The sequence below is a fragment of the Piliocolobus tephrosceles genome, chromosome 6, assembly GCF_002776525.5.
Source record: "Piliocolobus tephrosceles isolate RC106 chromosome 6, ASM277652v3, whole genome shotgun sequence".
In the NCBI taxonomy this organism is placed as follows: Eukaryota; Metazoa; Chordata; class Mammalia; order Primates; family Cercopithecidae; genus Piliocolobus; species Piliocolobus tephrosceles.
Genome location: NC_045439.1, coordinates 122,276,310 through 122,290,386, shown reverse-complemented (window position 1 = coordinate 122,290,386; position 14,077 = coordinate 122,276,310). Strand labels below are relative to the sequence as shown.

The window sequence follows — 14,077 nt, the reverse complement described above, 5'->3', positions numbered from 1 at the left end:
ATTTGGGGGAGCATATAAAGAATATTGGGCTTAATCTTTAGAGCAATAGGAAGTCATTGAAATACATTATTGAGGTGGATGACATATTCAAATTTGGAGTTTGAAAAGATTGCAGTATGGAGAAGAGATCTAAGGCCATTAGTGGTATTGGTTGATTAAACTGATCTTACTGCAGTATTCTAGATAAGAAGTAATGGTAGCTTGGGCTAGAGTGGTGGAGCCAGAGATAATGGGTAGATACCTTAGGTATTTAAGAGAGAAATTTGACAGAACTGGATGGTAGATGGGTATTAGATGTGAGGTAGAGAAGATACCAAAGTATTATAAGCTATTACACAACTCAGTTTAGATTTAAATGAATACATATTAAAATATATGTTTTGAAAATGTTTAAAAGTGAAGGAGTTCCTTGAATAGATAGTAAATTATCTATATGGAGGAAGATTATGAGACAAAGTGATTTTAAGAAATTTTAATGGCTGCAGAAATACCTATGGTGTTATATAAAGCAGAGTAAGAAATTGTTTATAGTATGTATTCTTAATTAGATAAAATGATAGTGTTGAAGCATGCTGATTATCAAAAATGACTCTCTTTGATGTATAGATACCTCAAGAAGAACATGCTGCTAATGGTCCAGAACTCCTGAGGAAAAAACGTACAACTTCAGCTGAAAAAAATACCTGTCAGCTTTATATTCAGACTGATCATTTGTTTTTTAAATATTATGGAACCCGAGAAGCTGTGATTGCCCAGGTATTTCTGATTATGCACTGTTTTAGTAGTTCCCATATTGTTTTATAATACCTTTTCTTTCCTTTAAAAATTTAAGTTAGTGTATTCTCTTTTTGGGAAAAAGTATGCATTTTCAGTTGTGACGTGATAAAATGTGTAAGATAAGTACATGGATAACTGAAAGACTAGTTGGGATATTTTAGTGTCAAAAGACAGGGGTAAGACAATGATTTTCTGAAGGAGATGATGACACTGAAGTTTAGCTTTGGAAAGAGAGTTGAATTTTCATTTGTGGTCTTAAAGGACGGAAAGATGGAGGAATTCTTCCAACTGGAAGTATTTAATTATATTCTGTATTTTTACTGTATGTAGCACTTTCTTAGTTACATTATTATTTGCACTTGTGTCTTCTCAACCCTCATTAAAGTATAAATATTTTGTGGGTACCCTTCAAAATGTCCTTCGTGTTGAAGAATTTGATGAATGAACTTTTGACTCAAAGGATTTGAAATGGAGAAGATGGAGGTAACCACTAGTATAAATGATTCATTTTTGTGGTGAGGATGAATTTACTTTTAAACATGTGTAAAAGCTGGGTGGTTCTTCCCTTAGGATTTTGAAAATGTGAAACTAGAGCTTGAGGGAAGGGTTGCCTTGAGAGATTGAATGTGGAAAGAATGAAACCAAAGGAGAAGAAATTGGAGCTATCTGTATATGGTGAATAGGTTGAGGAAGAGAAGCTAGTGAGGAAAAACGTAATAGTTAATGAGGTAGGAGATTTTCTAGGATTTACCAAGGAAGAAATACATTTCAAGACAAAAATAGCATGAATTTATAATGAGCCCTGTGAGCACAGCTAGGAATTTCATTAGCAGTGTTTGGCAGCCTGGGTGGGCTACCTTTGAAGTGATTATTGTTAATGCTTTTACTTGACCATCTTGTTTTATGTTTTTACAGTTTCTTTGAAAATAATTTTGAGAGTATACATACATGTTTTTACACAAATGGTAGCAAGAGTACTTTTTGTAAATGAAGTTAGGAAGGTTGTCTACAGAGTGGTTTAGAAGCTAGAAAGTTTAGTTGGGGGGTCAGCTAGGTAAACGGATGCTTTTGGGTTTATCATCGTTTATCTCGTTGTAGAATTTAGCAAAATCTGAATGTATATTTATTATATTTGCATTATCTCCCTCTTTTCTTCCCCTACTAAAGTAAGCCTCTGTAAATTTATAGGGACCTTCTGTATTTTGTTCACCACTATATCCCCATTGCCTAAAACAGTGCCAAGAATATAGAAAGTGGTCAGCAAAGCTTACAGAGTGTGTACTAGTGCAGCAATAGAAAGATTAAAGTCAGGGAATAACTGTGTGTCCTGAACTGTCAGGGAAGTTCTTATAAAAATGTTTGAGCTGAGTCCGAAGGATAAATAGAGAAAGATACTCCAGGCATAGGATGTACATGAAAAGGAATGGACGTGTGACATTGTAGGACTGGATTGAGGAAACAAAACTTTTATGTGACTGAAACAAGAGTATATGTTTGGGCTGGTTGTGGTGACTCATGCCTGTAATGCCAGCACTTTGGGAGGCCGAGGTGGGTGGATCACTTGAGGTCAGGAGTTCAAGACCAGACTGGCCAACATAGTAAAACCTGTCTCTACTAAAAATGCAAAAATTAGCTGGGCATGGTGGTAGGCGCCTGTAATCCCAGCTATTTGGGAGGCTGAGGCAGGAGGATCACTTGAATCTGGGAGGCAGAGGTTGCAGTGAGCCAAGATTGCAGCACTGTACTCCAGCCTGGGCAACAGAGCAAGACTCTGTCTCCAAAAAAAAAAAGCCAAACAAGTGGGCATGTTTGTTGTTGGCCAGAGGAGTCTGGAAAAGAAAATAGAATCTCCCCTGTCAGCGCAACTCACTAATCTTTTTCATATTTCTGTCCAGTATATAATGTTGACATTTTAAAATGTGAATGTGGTGGGACATGAATAATTATTGATTTTGAAAAAGGAAATTTATAATCTTTTTCATTTTTCAACATTGCCTCTAAAATGTTCTTTTTTTTAAATCATAGATCTCCAGTCATGTTAAAGCGATTGATACAATTTACCAGACCACAGACTTCTCTGGGATCCGTAACATCAGTTTCATGGTGAAACGCATAAGAGTAAGGAACTTAAATAGTTAAAAACACTTAAAAAGTGCAACAATCCAGACCATGTTTACACACACACACAAAAGCTTGCTTTTAATTTTATCTTTATGAATTAAATAATTTAAATTAAATTGTATCTATTGATGCAATTTTTTACTCCTGGCGTTTACACATGTACACACACACAGATACTTGGGTTTAAGATTTAAGAATTAAATGTATAAGGTCTTAATCCGGACTACAATAGAGGTGAAGTGTGTTTTCAGTCTGTCTGATTAACATATTATTAAGAAAGCTCTGACCCTTCAATAACTACGGATATAGTACTTGACTTCTTCCCCCTCACATTATCCCTCAGTTTCCTAAAATTTGCTTTGTGCAATATTTTTCACTGTATGTTCCATTTGGTGTTCCAGGGGAGAAAGAGGATAAATACAGTGTTTAAATAAAATTGGAAGTTGGAAAAACCTTTAATACTATAATCTTCTTGAAAATTCACAACTCACAGTAACATGTATCAAGTTTTGAGAAGTCTTTCAGGAAAGAAACCCATATTTTTCTAAATTTTTGACCATGAAACTTTTTTTTAGAAAAAATATATTAACATGAACAGATTCCAAAATACTTTAGGCATTTTGAGAAAAGCTGATCCAGAGCCATAGGGTCACATAGTATTAGTTTTAATGTTATAAATTATAGGTAAATAAATAAATTGCTGACAAATTTAGGCTATTTTTTCAAAAAATTTCTGAATATTCTAAATATATATGTATAGCTTTTTAAGAAACAGTATTTATATACTAAATAAACAATCGAACTTTAAAAAATCATCCTTTCACAAAAGTATTTGCCATAGGGTTCCTTAATATTTATGCTTTCCTATTTTTCTTCAAATATGGTTAGATAAAATATCTATACTGGAAAATTTTAGGATATACATTCAGCCACATAGCTGTAGGTAGTCCTTAAATTTAGAAGTAGTATGATTAAATCTTAAATTGGATTTTCCTAAGGTGAAATATGATTTACTGATTTACAGTATAAGAATTTTTCGTAATTAATTGCTTTCATGTATTCTGTGAGCAATATAAATCCTTAAATGAGCAAGTAACAATGATAAGAAGTATTAAGTGTTGGATTTTCTTAAGGTGAAATATGATTTACTGATTTACAGTATAAGAATTGTTCGTAATTAATTGCTTTCATGTATTCTGTGAGCAATATAAATCCTTAAATGAGCAAGTAACAATGATAAGAAGTATTAAGTGTTGCTGTTTAGTAGGCAGAGCAATAAAATGCAAATAATGAAAAGTAGAGAACACCTCAACACATTTTAGTGATGTCCTTTGAGGAAAATGATTTGTATTATGAAGAAATGCATGTGTATAAGTAAATAATGTGGTAGTTGGTTGTCTTTAGACCTTAACTCTTATTAAAACTTTAGTAAAGTTTTATCTGTTGAAGGTTGTTCACAACCTATTAATTTAAAATTTATATTATGTCAGCAAATATTAATAAGCCATTTAAATAATAGGTAATTACAATTTAGGTGCAATTTTTTTTTTTTCGAGAAGGAGTCTCACTCTGTCGCCCAAGTTGGAGTTCAAAGGCGCAGTCTTGGCTCACTGCAGCCTCTACCTTCCAGTTTCAAGTGATTCTCCCACCTCAGCCTCCCAAGTAGCTGGGATTACAGGCACCTGCCGTCATGCCTGGCTAATTTTTGTATTTTTGTAGATACAGGGTTTCACCATGTTGGTCTTGAACTGTTGACCTCAGGTGATCTGCCCGCCTTGGCCTCCCAAAGTGCTTGGATTACAGGCATGAGCCACCGTGCCTGGCCTTAGATGCAATTTTTATTTATAGCCAGTATTAGAGAATTACTAGGAAATTTCGTTTTTATATTTAGTGGGAGAAAGCCATCTACAGCATGTCTTCAAGCATGGAGTATCTGTAAAATACAGTGTGCTTGCTTTTGAATTTTTTTGGTGTTAAATGGCCGTAACTGATTGTTTTTGGTTAATTGTTAATAGATAAACCAGATGTTCTAAAATCTATTCTTAAGCAGTTGCCCTCAATGGTGTTTTTGCCTTTCTGCTTCTGAGCCTCTTGGTTTTACTGGAGAGTACGGGTCATAAAGAGACCTGTAATTCTTGTTGTATCAACCATTATATGATCCTCTTATTGCCAACATTTTCAAATAGACTGAGGTTTGCCTTTCAGTAAAAACATTTACTTTCATATTGTAATGCCTTAGCTTACCTGGAGAAAGCCAAATTGTTCTAGGACTTCATAGGAGACAGACAGGTCTCTGAAAGGATGCAGGGGCTAATAAATGAAAGCTTTTGTTTAATAGAAGTCTGGTATTAGAAGAGATTATTCAGATTCCGAAGGAGGAACCTGTGGTAGGAGTATAGTAGCTAAGTGTCAAAAGAAACATTCTGAAATAACTCAGTTCGAAATAGTAAAAGAAGTGAGTTTAAATTAGAAAGCAAAATTCTTGCCCATAATCAGGAAAAAAATAAATAAATTTGCAGTTAGTTTGGTTTGGCTCATGTGACTCTCTAGGCAAGGAAAACCAGGAAAATGATTTGTCTGCTGAACTGACAGTCTTGGGTTTGATATCTATTTTATATTCTAGTGATTAGCTAAAATACAGGGTTTTATATCCTTGTAGGTGTCACCATATGTAGGAGATTAGGACTAAAGGAGACTTGTTCAGATAATTAAATTTGAGAAACTTTACTTCCTTTACTGAGCTTTTGAAAGCAAAACTTGTTTTTTCTTCCCAAGTGTTCAGGAATCTGGTGAATACTTGCTCAGAAATTTAATATCTTTAATTTTAATTTCCCTACTTAGCCTTTCTTTTTTATTTGTTGTTATTGTTTTGCCTTCTGTGATCAGCTCAGGGATGTGGGCAGTGGGAACAACCTTAGAAGCCTTAATTCAGGCCTGATTTCCATGGGAGCATATTGTCCAGGTATATGCAGAAGAAGGCGAGCAGACATTTACACTAAAGCTCTGCTAACATTAATTACTTACTAAATTATTGTTTTGGATTTTAGATCAATACAACTGCCGATGAGAAGGACCCTACAAATCCTTTCCGTTTCCCAAATATTGGTGTGGAGAAGTTTCTGGAATTGAATTCTGAGCAGAATCATGATGACTACTGTTTGGCCTATGTCTTCACAGACCGAGATTTTGATGATGGCGTACTTGGTCTGGCTTGGGTTGGAGCACCTTCAGGTAGTTTATCATATTAAATACGTCTTAACTTACTACTTGAAACAAAGAGGAGTTTTCAGGGAATGTTGAATTTTCAAAGTATAGGAGAAAGTGATGCCTTACAATATCTTAATTTATGCTACTTGAGTTAGGCAAGACTCATAAGCATAATGGAAAAGGCACAATAGATGAAGGAGCTTTTTATTTTGAAATGCATACAGGGAAATATCCTGATTCCTGACATTTGAATAGACCAAATGAAGTAAATAATTTTGTGAGAAAAAGTGGTAATTCTGAAACCCAAAGGGAAATTTAATTTTTCCACAAAAGTTAATAAATGTTATATATTTCCCCAAAATAGGGTACTTAGAATCAAAAGAGGAAAACTGTGTCTTGCTCTCTCTTCTGTAGTGAGATAAAGAGCAGAGAAATCCTCATCAAGAGTGGCAGGTAGAAAAGAAAGCCTACCTTTATTGTTTTATTTCTAGCCTTTATTCAAATAAAAGGGAAGCACTGCATGAAAGAGATGTAGGCAGGAAGTCCCTGGTACCCACAACTCCATTGACATCATCACCTGGGTTCATACTCTGCTGAGTTTCTGCCTTAGCCATGAAAGCTATTGTCATTGATAATGTTGGGATGGGACAATACCCTTCCCATTACAGTGGGGGTGGAGTGTCGTGGAGGAGCAGTGATTTACTGTATAAGTTCAGTTTCCTAGTTTAGAAATCCAAATTTATTAATTGAAAGATGAGTAGAAAGGACCCCAGGCTCTTTGAATATAAATTGTGCCAAGTAGAGTTTAATCAATAGTATATTATCTTCTGAGCTATATACAACAAATTCTCCTTCTGATAATTCATTTCTATCTTTTTTAAAAAACAAAAACAAAAAAACTTCTGCTTTATCCAGAGTAAGAGAAGCTTTTGTATTCCTATTCTTATTAGTTTGTTCTTTGATTTGTTTTGTATATTTTAAGATCTTAAGTAGTTCTTTATTTTCCTTTATATTTCTTTCTCCTTTTTTAAAAGTCATTATTTTAAGTTAATATTTTTACAATTGCCATAGCTTCTTTTGCTTTTCTTCTATGTTTTAAAGTGTACTCAATTTCATGATATCATTTTAAAGTACAAGTTTATGTCATGGGCTGCATATTGATAGTGCAGTACTTTTGGATATTTGTCTTTTATGATAATCTGTGCTTTTTTTGTTACTTGGATTGGTCAGAAGATTGTACAGCTCACTCTTTCCTGTGATTTTTCATGTGTGAAACTTCTATACTCTGAAATCTCTTTGCCCCTTCAATGTTTGGATGATTTTATCACAAAGTTTGTGATTTCTTCTCCCTATTCATTAGTAAGTACTATTAAAAACTCAGGGTCTCATATGATTTTGTTTGTATATATCCATTAATACGGTAGTTCTGAAGTCTCAAATAAGTGGTTCTCAAAGTGTGATCCGTGGACTAGCACCATCATCATCACCTAGGAACTTGTTAGAAATATAAGTTCTTAGGCCGTACCCGGGTCTCTTGAATCAGAAACTATGTGTGTGAAGCCCAGCAGTCTTAGTTGGAACAAGTTCTCAAAGTGATTCTGATGCACACTGAAGTTTGAGAAGCACCACATTAATATTTTTGTCTCTAAAGCTTGCTCACAAAATGCCTCCTGGGTAAGTGAGTTTGTGATCTTAAACTAAAAACTTCCTGCCATTTTGCGTTTTCAGTTATAGACTATTATATTTAAGAATGTAATGATTCTGTGGGAATTTGGTAAAATTCTTCCTAAATCTTCAGATATTCTCATGTCTTTAGATTCAACTACTTATTTTTTTTTAAAGTAGGCTTTATTTTTTAGAACAGTTTTAGATTTACAAAAAATTGAACAGATTAGGTATTCTCAAATCTCCATCCTTCCTCCCCTGACAGTTTTGGGGAGTACTGGTCAGGTATATTTGGTGGGGGTGTTACTTGTATTTTCTTTTCTTTTTTTTTTTTTTTTTTTGAGACAGAGTCTTGCTCTGTCACCCAGGCTGGAGTGCAGTGGCGTGATCGCCGCTCACTGCAAGCTCCACCCCCTGGGTTCACGCCATTCTCCTGCCTCAGCCTCCCGAGTAGCTGGAACTACAGGCGCCCACCACCGTGCCAGGCTAATTTTTTGTAGTTTTAGTAGAGACAGGGTTTCACCATGTTAGCCAGGATGGTCTCAATCTCCTGACCTCGTGATCCGCCCTCCTCTGTATTTTCATTATTAGGGTCTTCATAAAGGTGAAACAAGATACTTCCTGTGTACTTCATGAGCAAAAATATGGTGATTGGCAACCAAAATAGAAAACTGAGACTCCTACTGTCAATGTTCTATCCCCATTTTCCCTGCCTCTGCCTTTTTTCCTTTTATATTATTATCTCTCTTTATATCAGACATTAGATATCTGCTTCGATTACTCTATGTTAAACCCCTAACTTCAGCTCTTGGAAGCCATCTTCTAAGAGCTGCTGGGGAGGGGCTAGGCAGACATAGAAGAATAGAGGCCAAAGTGGGAAAGAAAAGGGATCTTTGTCCCTTTGGTCCAGTTTTTTCTAGTGTAGGTTATCTGCCTTGAAATAACACTGCCAGCTTTCTTCTTCACTTGTTTTTGCCCTTACTACTAGCTGAACTGAGTTTCAGATTTGACTTAATTTTTTTTTAAAATAAGGAATGTTATATATTTAGTATTGATTATTTCAATACCTTTATGAGGTGTAGGTATTATAGTCTCCTTTCTACAGATGAGGAAACTTGTATTCAGAAACTTTGTGACCAACCTAATATCACACAGCTAGAGGTGGAACAGGATCTGGAATCTGGACCATTTGACTCCAGATTCAGTTCATTTGGCAGTTATATTACTAGATATTTTATATATGTATAAATAAAATCACACACACACACACACACACACACACACACACACACACACAGTAACATCCTAGCCTTTTCTTAGATGTTTCAAATAAGCAGCTGAAATGTTTTCTACTTCTTAGTAGAGGTTATATATTGATGGAATATGTTTTCTTCTTTCTTGAGAGGGAAGAGTTATAAATCATACTAAGCTATAATATTTTGATATAATTTTGGGTAATTGTCATGGCATAATGGGAAGAGCAATGGAATGAGAGGTGGGAGGCAGGATTCTTGTCTGTTCTCTGTCTATAAATTCAGGAAAATCATTTTTCTTCTAGTTGTTTATTTTTTCATTGTAATTCTATCTTTGCTCTTCCTTTGAGTCTTCATGTTTCTACCTATAGGTCGTATCAGTTAACTGAATGAACAGAGTCTCGGTTCGGCCTCATCATTGAATGAGGCTGGCTTTGGAATTCATCTCTATAGTTAGTCCTGAAACCTTTAGTACTCCTCTATTTGTGAAGAACATTTTTTGAGGCATTTCATTTGGTAGAAATAGTCTCTTCTGTTTTTTTAGATTCGATGTTTTAGTTTGATATTACATATTAAAATTTGAGAGCATACAGAACTTAACACAGGGTTCTCGGGAAAACCCACAGCTTATTCTTAACCCATAGTTTAAAAGTATAATTTCAAATGTTGGGAAAATTACATCATTAGAATATTGCAATGGAACACTTTCTATTGGCATTTTGTGCTTGTCTGGACCCCTTGTATATTTAACATCTTTGATCCCTACCCTTTACATGTGAGTAGTGCTCTCCAGACTTGAAAGCCAAATGACTGTGCTCTCACATTTCCTAGTAACACTTCTGGGAGTAGTACTATGGTCTGGTCCAGAATTACTGCTCAGATTAGTATTGTATGATCAGCATGTTACTATTAATTTTTGACCTCCTCACATCAAAACTGTATTTATGGAATATGTCAAGGTATCATATTACTCTTGTATTTTTTTCTAAGACTTTTTTTGGGGGAGTGGGGTGGAGTTGGTCTGTTTTGAAGTTTAGGATGGATACTCTGACTTTAGCTCTCAAACTATCCTGCAGATAGAAAATTGCCATTATACTTCTTTGTTGCTCATTGACTCATTCATCAATAATTACTTCTGACCTGAATTTAAAACATTTCACCCTTCTCATTGTTATTCACAACTTATATTTGTCAGTGATGAATATATGTATAATAAAATCTTAAATTTAAAATATGTAGCAATTGAGTTTGAGGTAATGGTTTAGCTGTGGGTATATGTAATACCTCATTACTGAGTTTTCTGGCATATCAAAACTAGTTGCAGTATTTAAAAAATTAAACCATAACTTTCAGAGTTACAAATAGTATTTTATTTCTTCCTGTATAATCAAGTTACTCCAACATATGCTATTAGCCTGCAACAAATATTAAACTTCCATTGATCGATCGATTGATTGATTGAGAGAGAGTCTTGCTCTGTTGCCCAGGCTTGAGTGCAGTGGCATGATCTCTGTTCATTGCAACCTCCGCCTCCCGGGTTCAAGTGATTCCCCTGCCTCAGCCTCTGGAGTAGCTGAGATTACATGCATGTACCACTTCGCCTGGCTAATTTTTGTAATTTTAGTAGAGATGGGGTTTCAACATGTTGGCTATGCTGGCCTCCAACTCCTGATCTCAGATGATCGGCCTGCCGCGGCCTCCCAAAGTGTTGGGATTACAGGTGTAAACCACTGTGCCTGGCTATTTTAAACTTTCATATAAGCAATAATCATAAAGACCAAAAACAGTTTTTAAGAAGCAATATATAAATTACTATATTTCAGGATAGTATAGTCTAATTTATGTATACTCTTCTCTTAAATTGACCAGACCCTAAAAGTGCAGAAAAATGTGTATTATCAGAGATTTTAAAATATGCCTATTTATCTTTTTTTTTTTTTTTAACTGATAAAGATTTGAAGTGTGGAGTCTTCTATGCTTAATTCAAGTTTGACAGTACTGCATTGGACCAATATGCACATGACAAATCTTCACTAAGGCAGGATATTAATTTACTATTTGTTTAAAACTATGCTGTGTGTACAATAATTATTATATACAGAATACTTATTTATATATTTTCTGGTTTCCAGAAATAATGATGTGCTCCTCAGGACTCAGCTTCGAAAGTAGAACTAGCTTAGGAAAATATAGTAAATACTGACAAATTATTTAGTATTTTCTCTCTACTCAGTTGTCAATGTAGAAAAGGTAGTAAATTTTGAATATCATAAAGGTTCTCAACCCCTAGCTGGGTTAAATTTGCATGTGACTCAGTCTTTTAGTTTACTTTTCTTTGAAATATAGTTTTCATTTCAGCTTTCTGAATTAAATAGTAACAGTAATTCAAATTTGTATTTTGTTGCCATATAGTTTTCTTATATTTAAGGGGAGCAAGGCAACAGTTGTAGTATAATACCATTCTTGTAGACCTGTTTTGAATTGCCTTCTATTACATGCTTTATTAGTGATTCTAAATATTAGACTTGTTTTTGAAGCGGGCAGAATGGGAAGGGGAGGAGAAACAGTATTAGACTTTTTTTTTTTTTTTTTTAATGGTTTAGTAACTTTGTTGTAACTTGTGTATAGAAAGCTAATTTGAGCAGTTATCGTAATACCCTTATCCATTTGGTTGTATTTCGTTTAAAAATCAAATAGGGAAAACTTTTAAGTATAAATATAAACTAAATAACTTCTCACTGAAAATATTAATAATAAAGTTAATTAAAAGAAAATATGATCTTACCAGTGTAATGTCTATATAAAGGCATGAATTGACCAGACGTTTTCTGATTTTCCTATTATTATTTTTCCAGTTTCTCATAATTGATTTTAGCTGTGAAAGCACTGTCGTTTTGCTATTAAATTCTAAAGTGGCTGTTAATGAACAGATGAAAAAATGATAAAAATATTTAAGTGGAAATATGGCTTTTCTTTTAAATTTTTATAGTGCCCTAAAGACATATTGGAACAGTCATAATTCAGTTTTTAAATTTATTTTGAAAATTCCAAGCCTGCGGAAAGGTTGCAAGAATAGTATGATGAAATTCTTCTTCTTCTTCTTCTTTTTTTTTTTTTTTTAAGACAGAGTCTCCCTGTGTCACCCAGGCTGGAGTGCTGTGGCACAATCTCAGCTCACTGCAGCTTCCACCTCCCGGGTTCAGGCAGTTCTCCTGCCCGAGTAGCTGGGATTACAGGTGTGCAATACCACACCCAGCTAATTTTTGTATTTTTAGTAGAGATGGGGTTTTACCATGTTGGCCAGGTTGGTCTCAAAGTCCTGACCTCAAGTGATCCATCTGCCTCGGCCTCCCGAAGTGCTGGGATTACAGGCATGAGCCACTGCGCTCAGCAATGGTTAATTCTTGATAGATTAATCAATTATTAACCTTTTGCCGCATTTGCTTTCTATCTCTTCCTTCCCACCCGTATTCTCTTTTTCCTTCTTTCCTCCACCCCCTCTTTTTTTTTTTTTTTTTTTAACTTTCTTGACATAATTATTTTCTTTTTTTACAAATACATTGTATGTTGTATCTCAGGACATGTACTCATGTGCCTCACTGCTTTTTGTAGAAGTGACTTTCTCAGAATCTTCTTGAGGATATTTTGTTCAACTTTCATTTAACTTAAATCATAAGATTTCTTTTTAAAAGATGAGAGGATGTACACTTTGACTCAGTGTAAATATGGATATATTCAGATTGAAAGGAAATGTAAATATTTGTTTTCCTAAATTAATGGGAACAAAATTTGGGGGACATTTTGATTATGAAGAACATTTGTGAAGGTTGTGTACTCAGTCCTGGGAGTTTCTTTATGAGTGTCATTAAAACTTTTATTTGAAGTGACTTCTTAGTCTTAGACCAAAGAAACTTTTGCGTATGTGATACGTTTGAGTACCATTTCTATTTTAGATTAAAATATAAAATGTTTTCATTTAATATAGCATATATTACTTTTTTAGGGGATAAGGGGAAATAGATGCTAACTTAGCCATTTTTTTTTGTTCTGGATTAGGAAGCTCTGGAGGAATATGTGAAAAAAGTAAACTCTATTCAGATGGTAAGAAGAAGTCCTTAAACACTGGAATTATTACTGTTCAGAACTATGGGTCTCATGTACCTCCCAAAGTCTCTCACATTACTTTTGCTCATGAAGTTGGACACAACTTTGGATCCCCAGTAAGTATTGTCTAATTATTAGCTTAAAAAATACTTGTTAGTCTGATTTTTGCGTTGAGTGGTTTATTTTAAATTTACAGTGAAACAAATGTACTTATAAGTGTTTAGTTTTTATGTCAGAGCATGGTAATGTATTTGACCATACTGAAAGGGAGGAAGATAGAATGTTTGTGATTAAAATAAGAAAAGTAAGCAAAACAATGCCAGAATTCTGTGAAGGCAAGGAATTTCATCTGGCTTATTCAGACAAAATAATATCTGTATCTCTTGGCCCTAGAACAATGCCTAGTACCTAATGTACTCAAATATCTTTTGAATGAGAATCATTATTCATTGTTTAAAAGTACATTTTGAATGTTCAGCAAATTGTGAGAAATTCTTTTTTTGTTTCTGTTAAAGCATTTTTAGGGAATGAGATATTTTAAAGTCTTTTATCTACTGTGGAATGAGATTGATATTTTAAAATCTTTCATTGTGAGAAAATTCTAATATACACAAAAGTAGAACAAATAGTGCAACAAAGCCTTATATGCCCATAATTTAGAACAAGGATCAGCAAACATTTTCTGTAAAGGGCCTGCTAGTAACCATTTTAGGCTTCGGGGGCAGCGTTTGGTTTCTGTTGTACAGTCTTTGTTGCTTTTACAATTTGTTAAATATGGAAAAGCCATTCTTAGTTAAGCCATATAAAAACAGGCTGCTGGCTACTTTGTCAACCCCTAATTCAGAGCCAATAAACGTGAAGATTTTGCCATAACTTCTATCCGTATTTCTTTCTTTTTTTTGCTATTTAAAGGAACTCTGTTTATCCTTACGTATTTCAGTACATATTCC

At 34.4% G+C, this 14,077-nt stretch overlaps 1 protein-coding gene across 1 annotated transcript in view; it reads left to right on the top strand.

Moving 5' to 3' along the window:
• LOC111530499 (disintegrin and metalloproteinase domain-containing protein 10-like) overlaps positions 1-13,514 on the top strand; it is a 33,703-nt gene extending 20,189 nt beyond the window's left edge. Inside the window, exons 2-5 of the mRNA XM_023197744.2 lie at positions 607-756; positions 2,803-2,895; positions 5,946-6,129; positions 13,080-13,514. Coding sequence (XP_023053512.1) covers positions 607-756; positions 2,803-2,895; positions 5,946-6,129; positions 13,080-13,258 — 606 coding nt within the window. The 3' untranslated portion in view covers positions 13,259-13,514. The remainder of the gene's footprint in view (positions 1-606; positions 757-2,802; positions 2,896-5,945; positions 6,130-13,079) is intronic.
• The last annotated feature ends 563 nt before the right edge of the window (positions 13,515-14,077 follow it).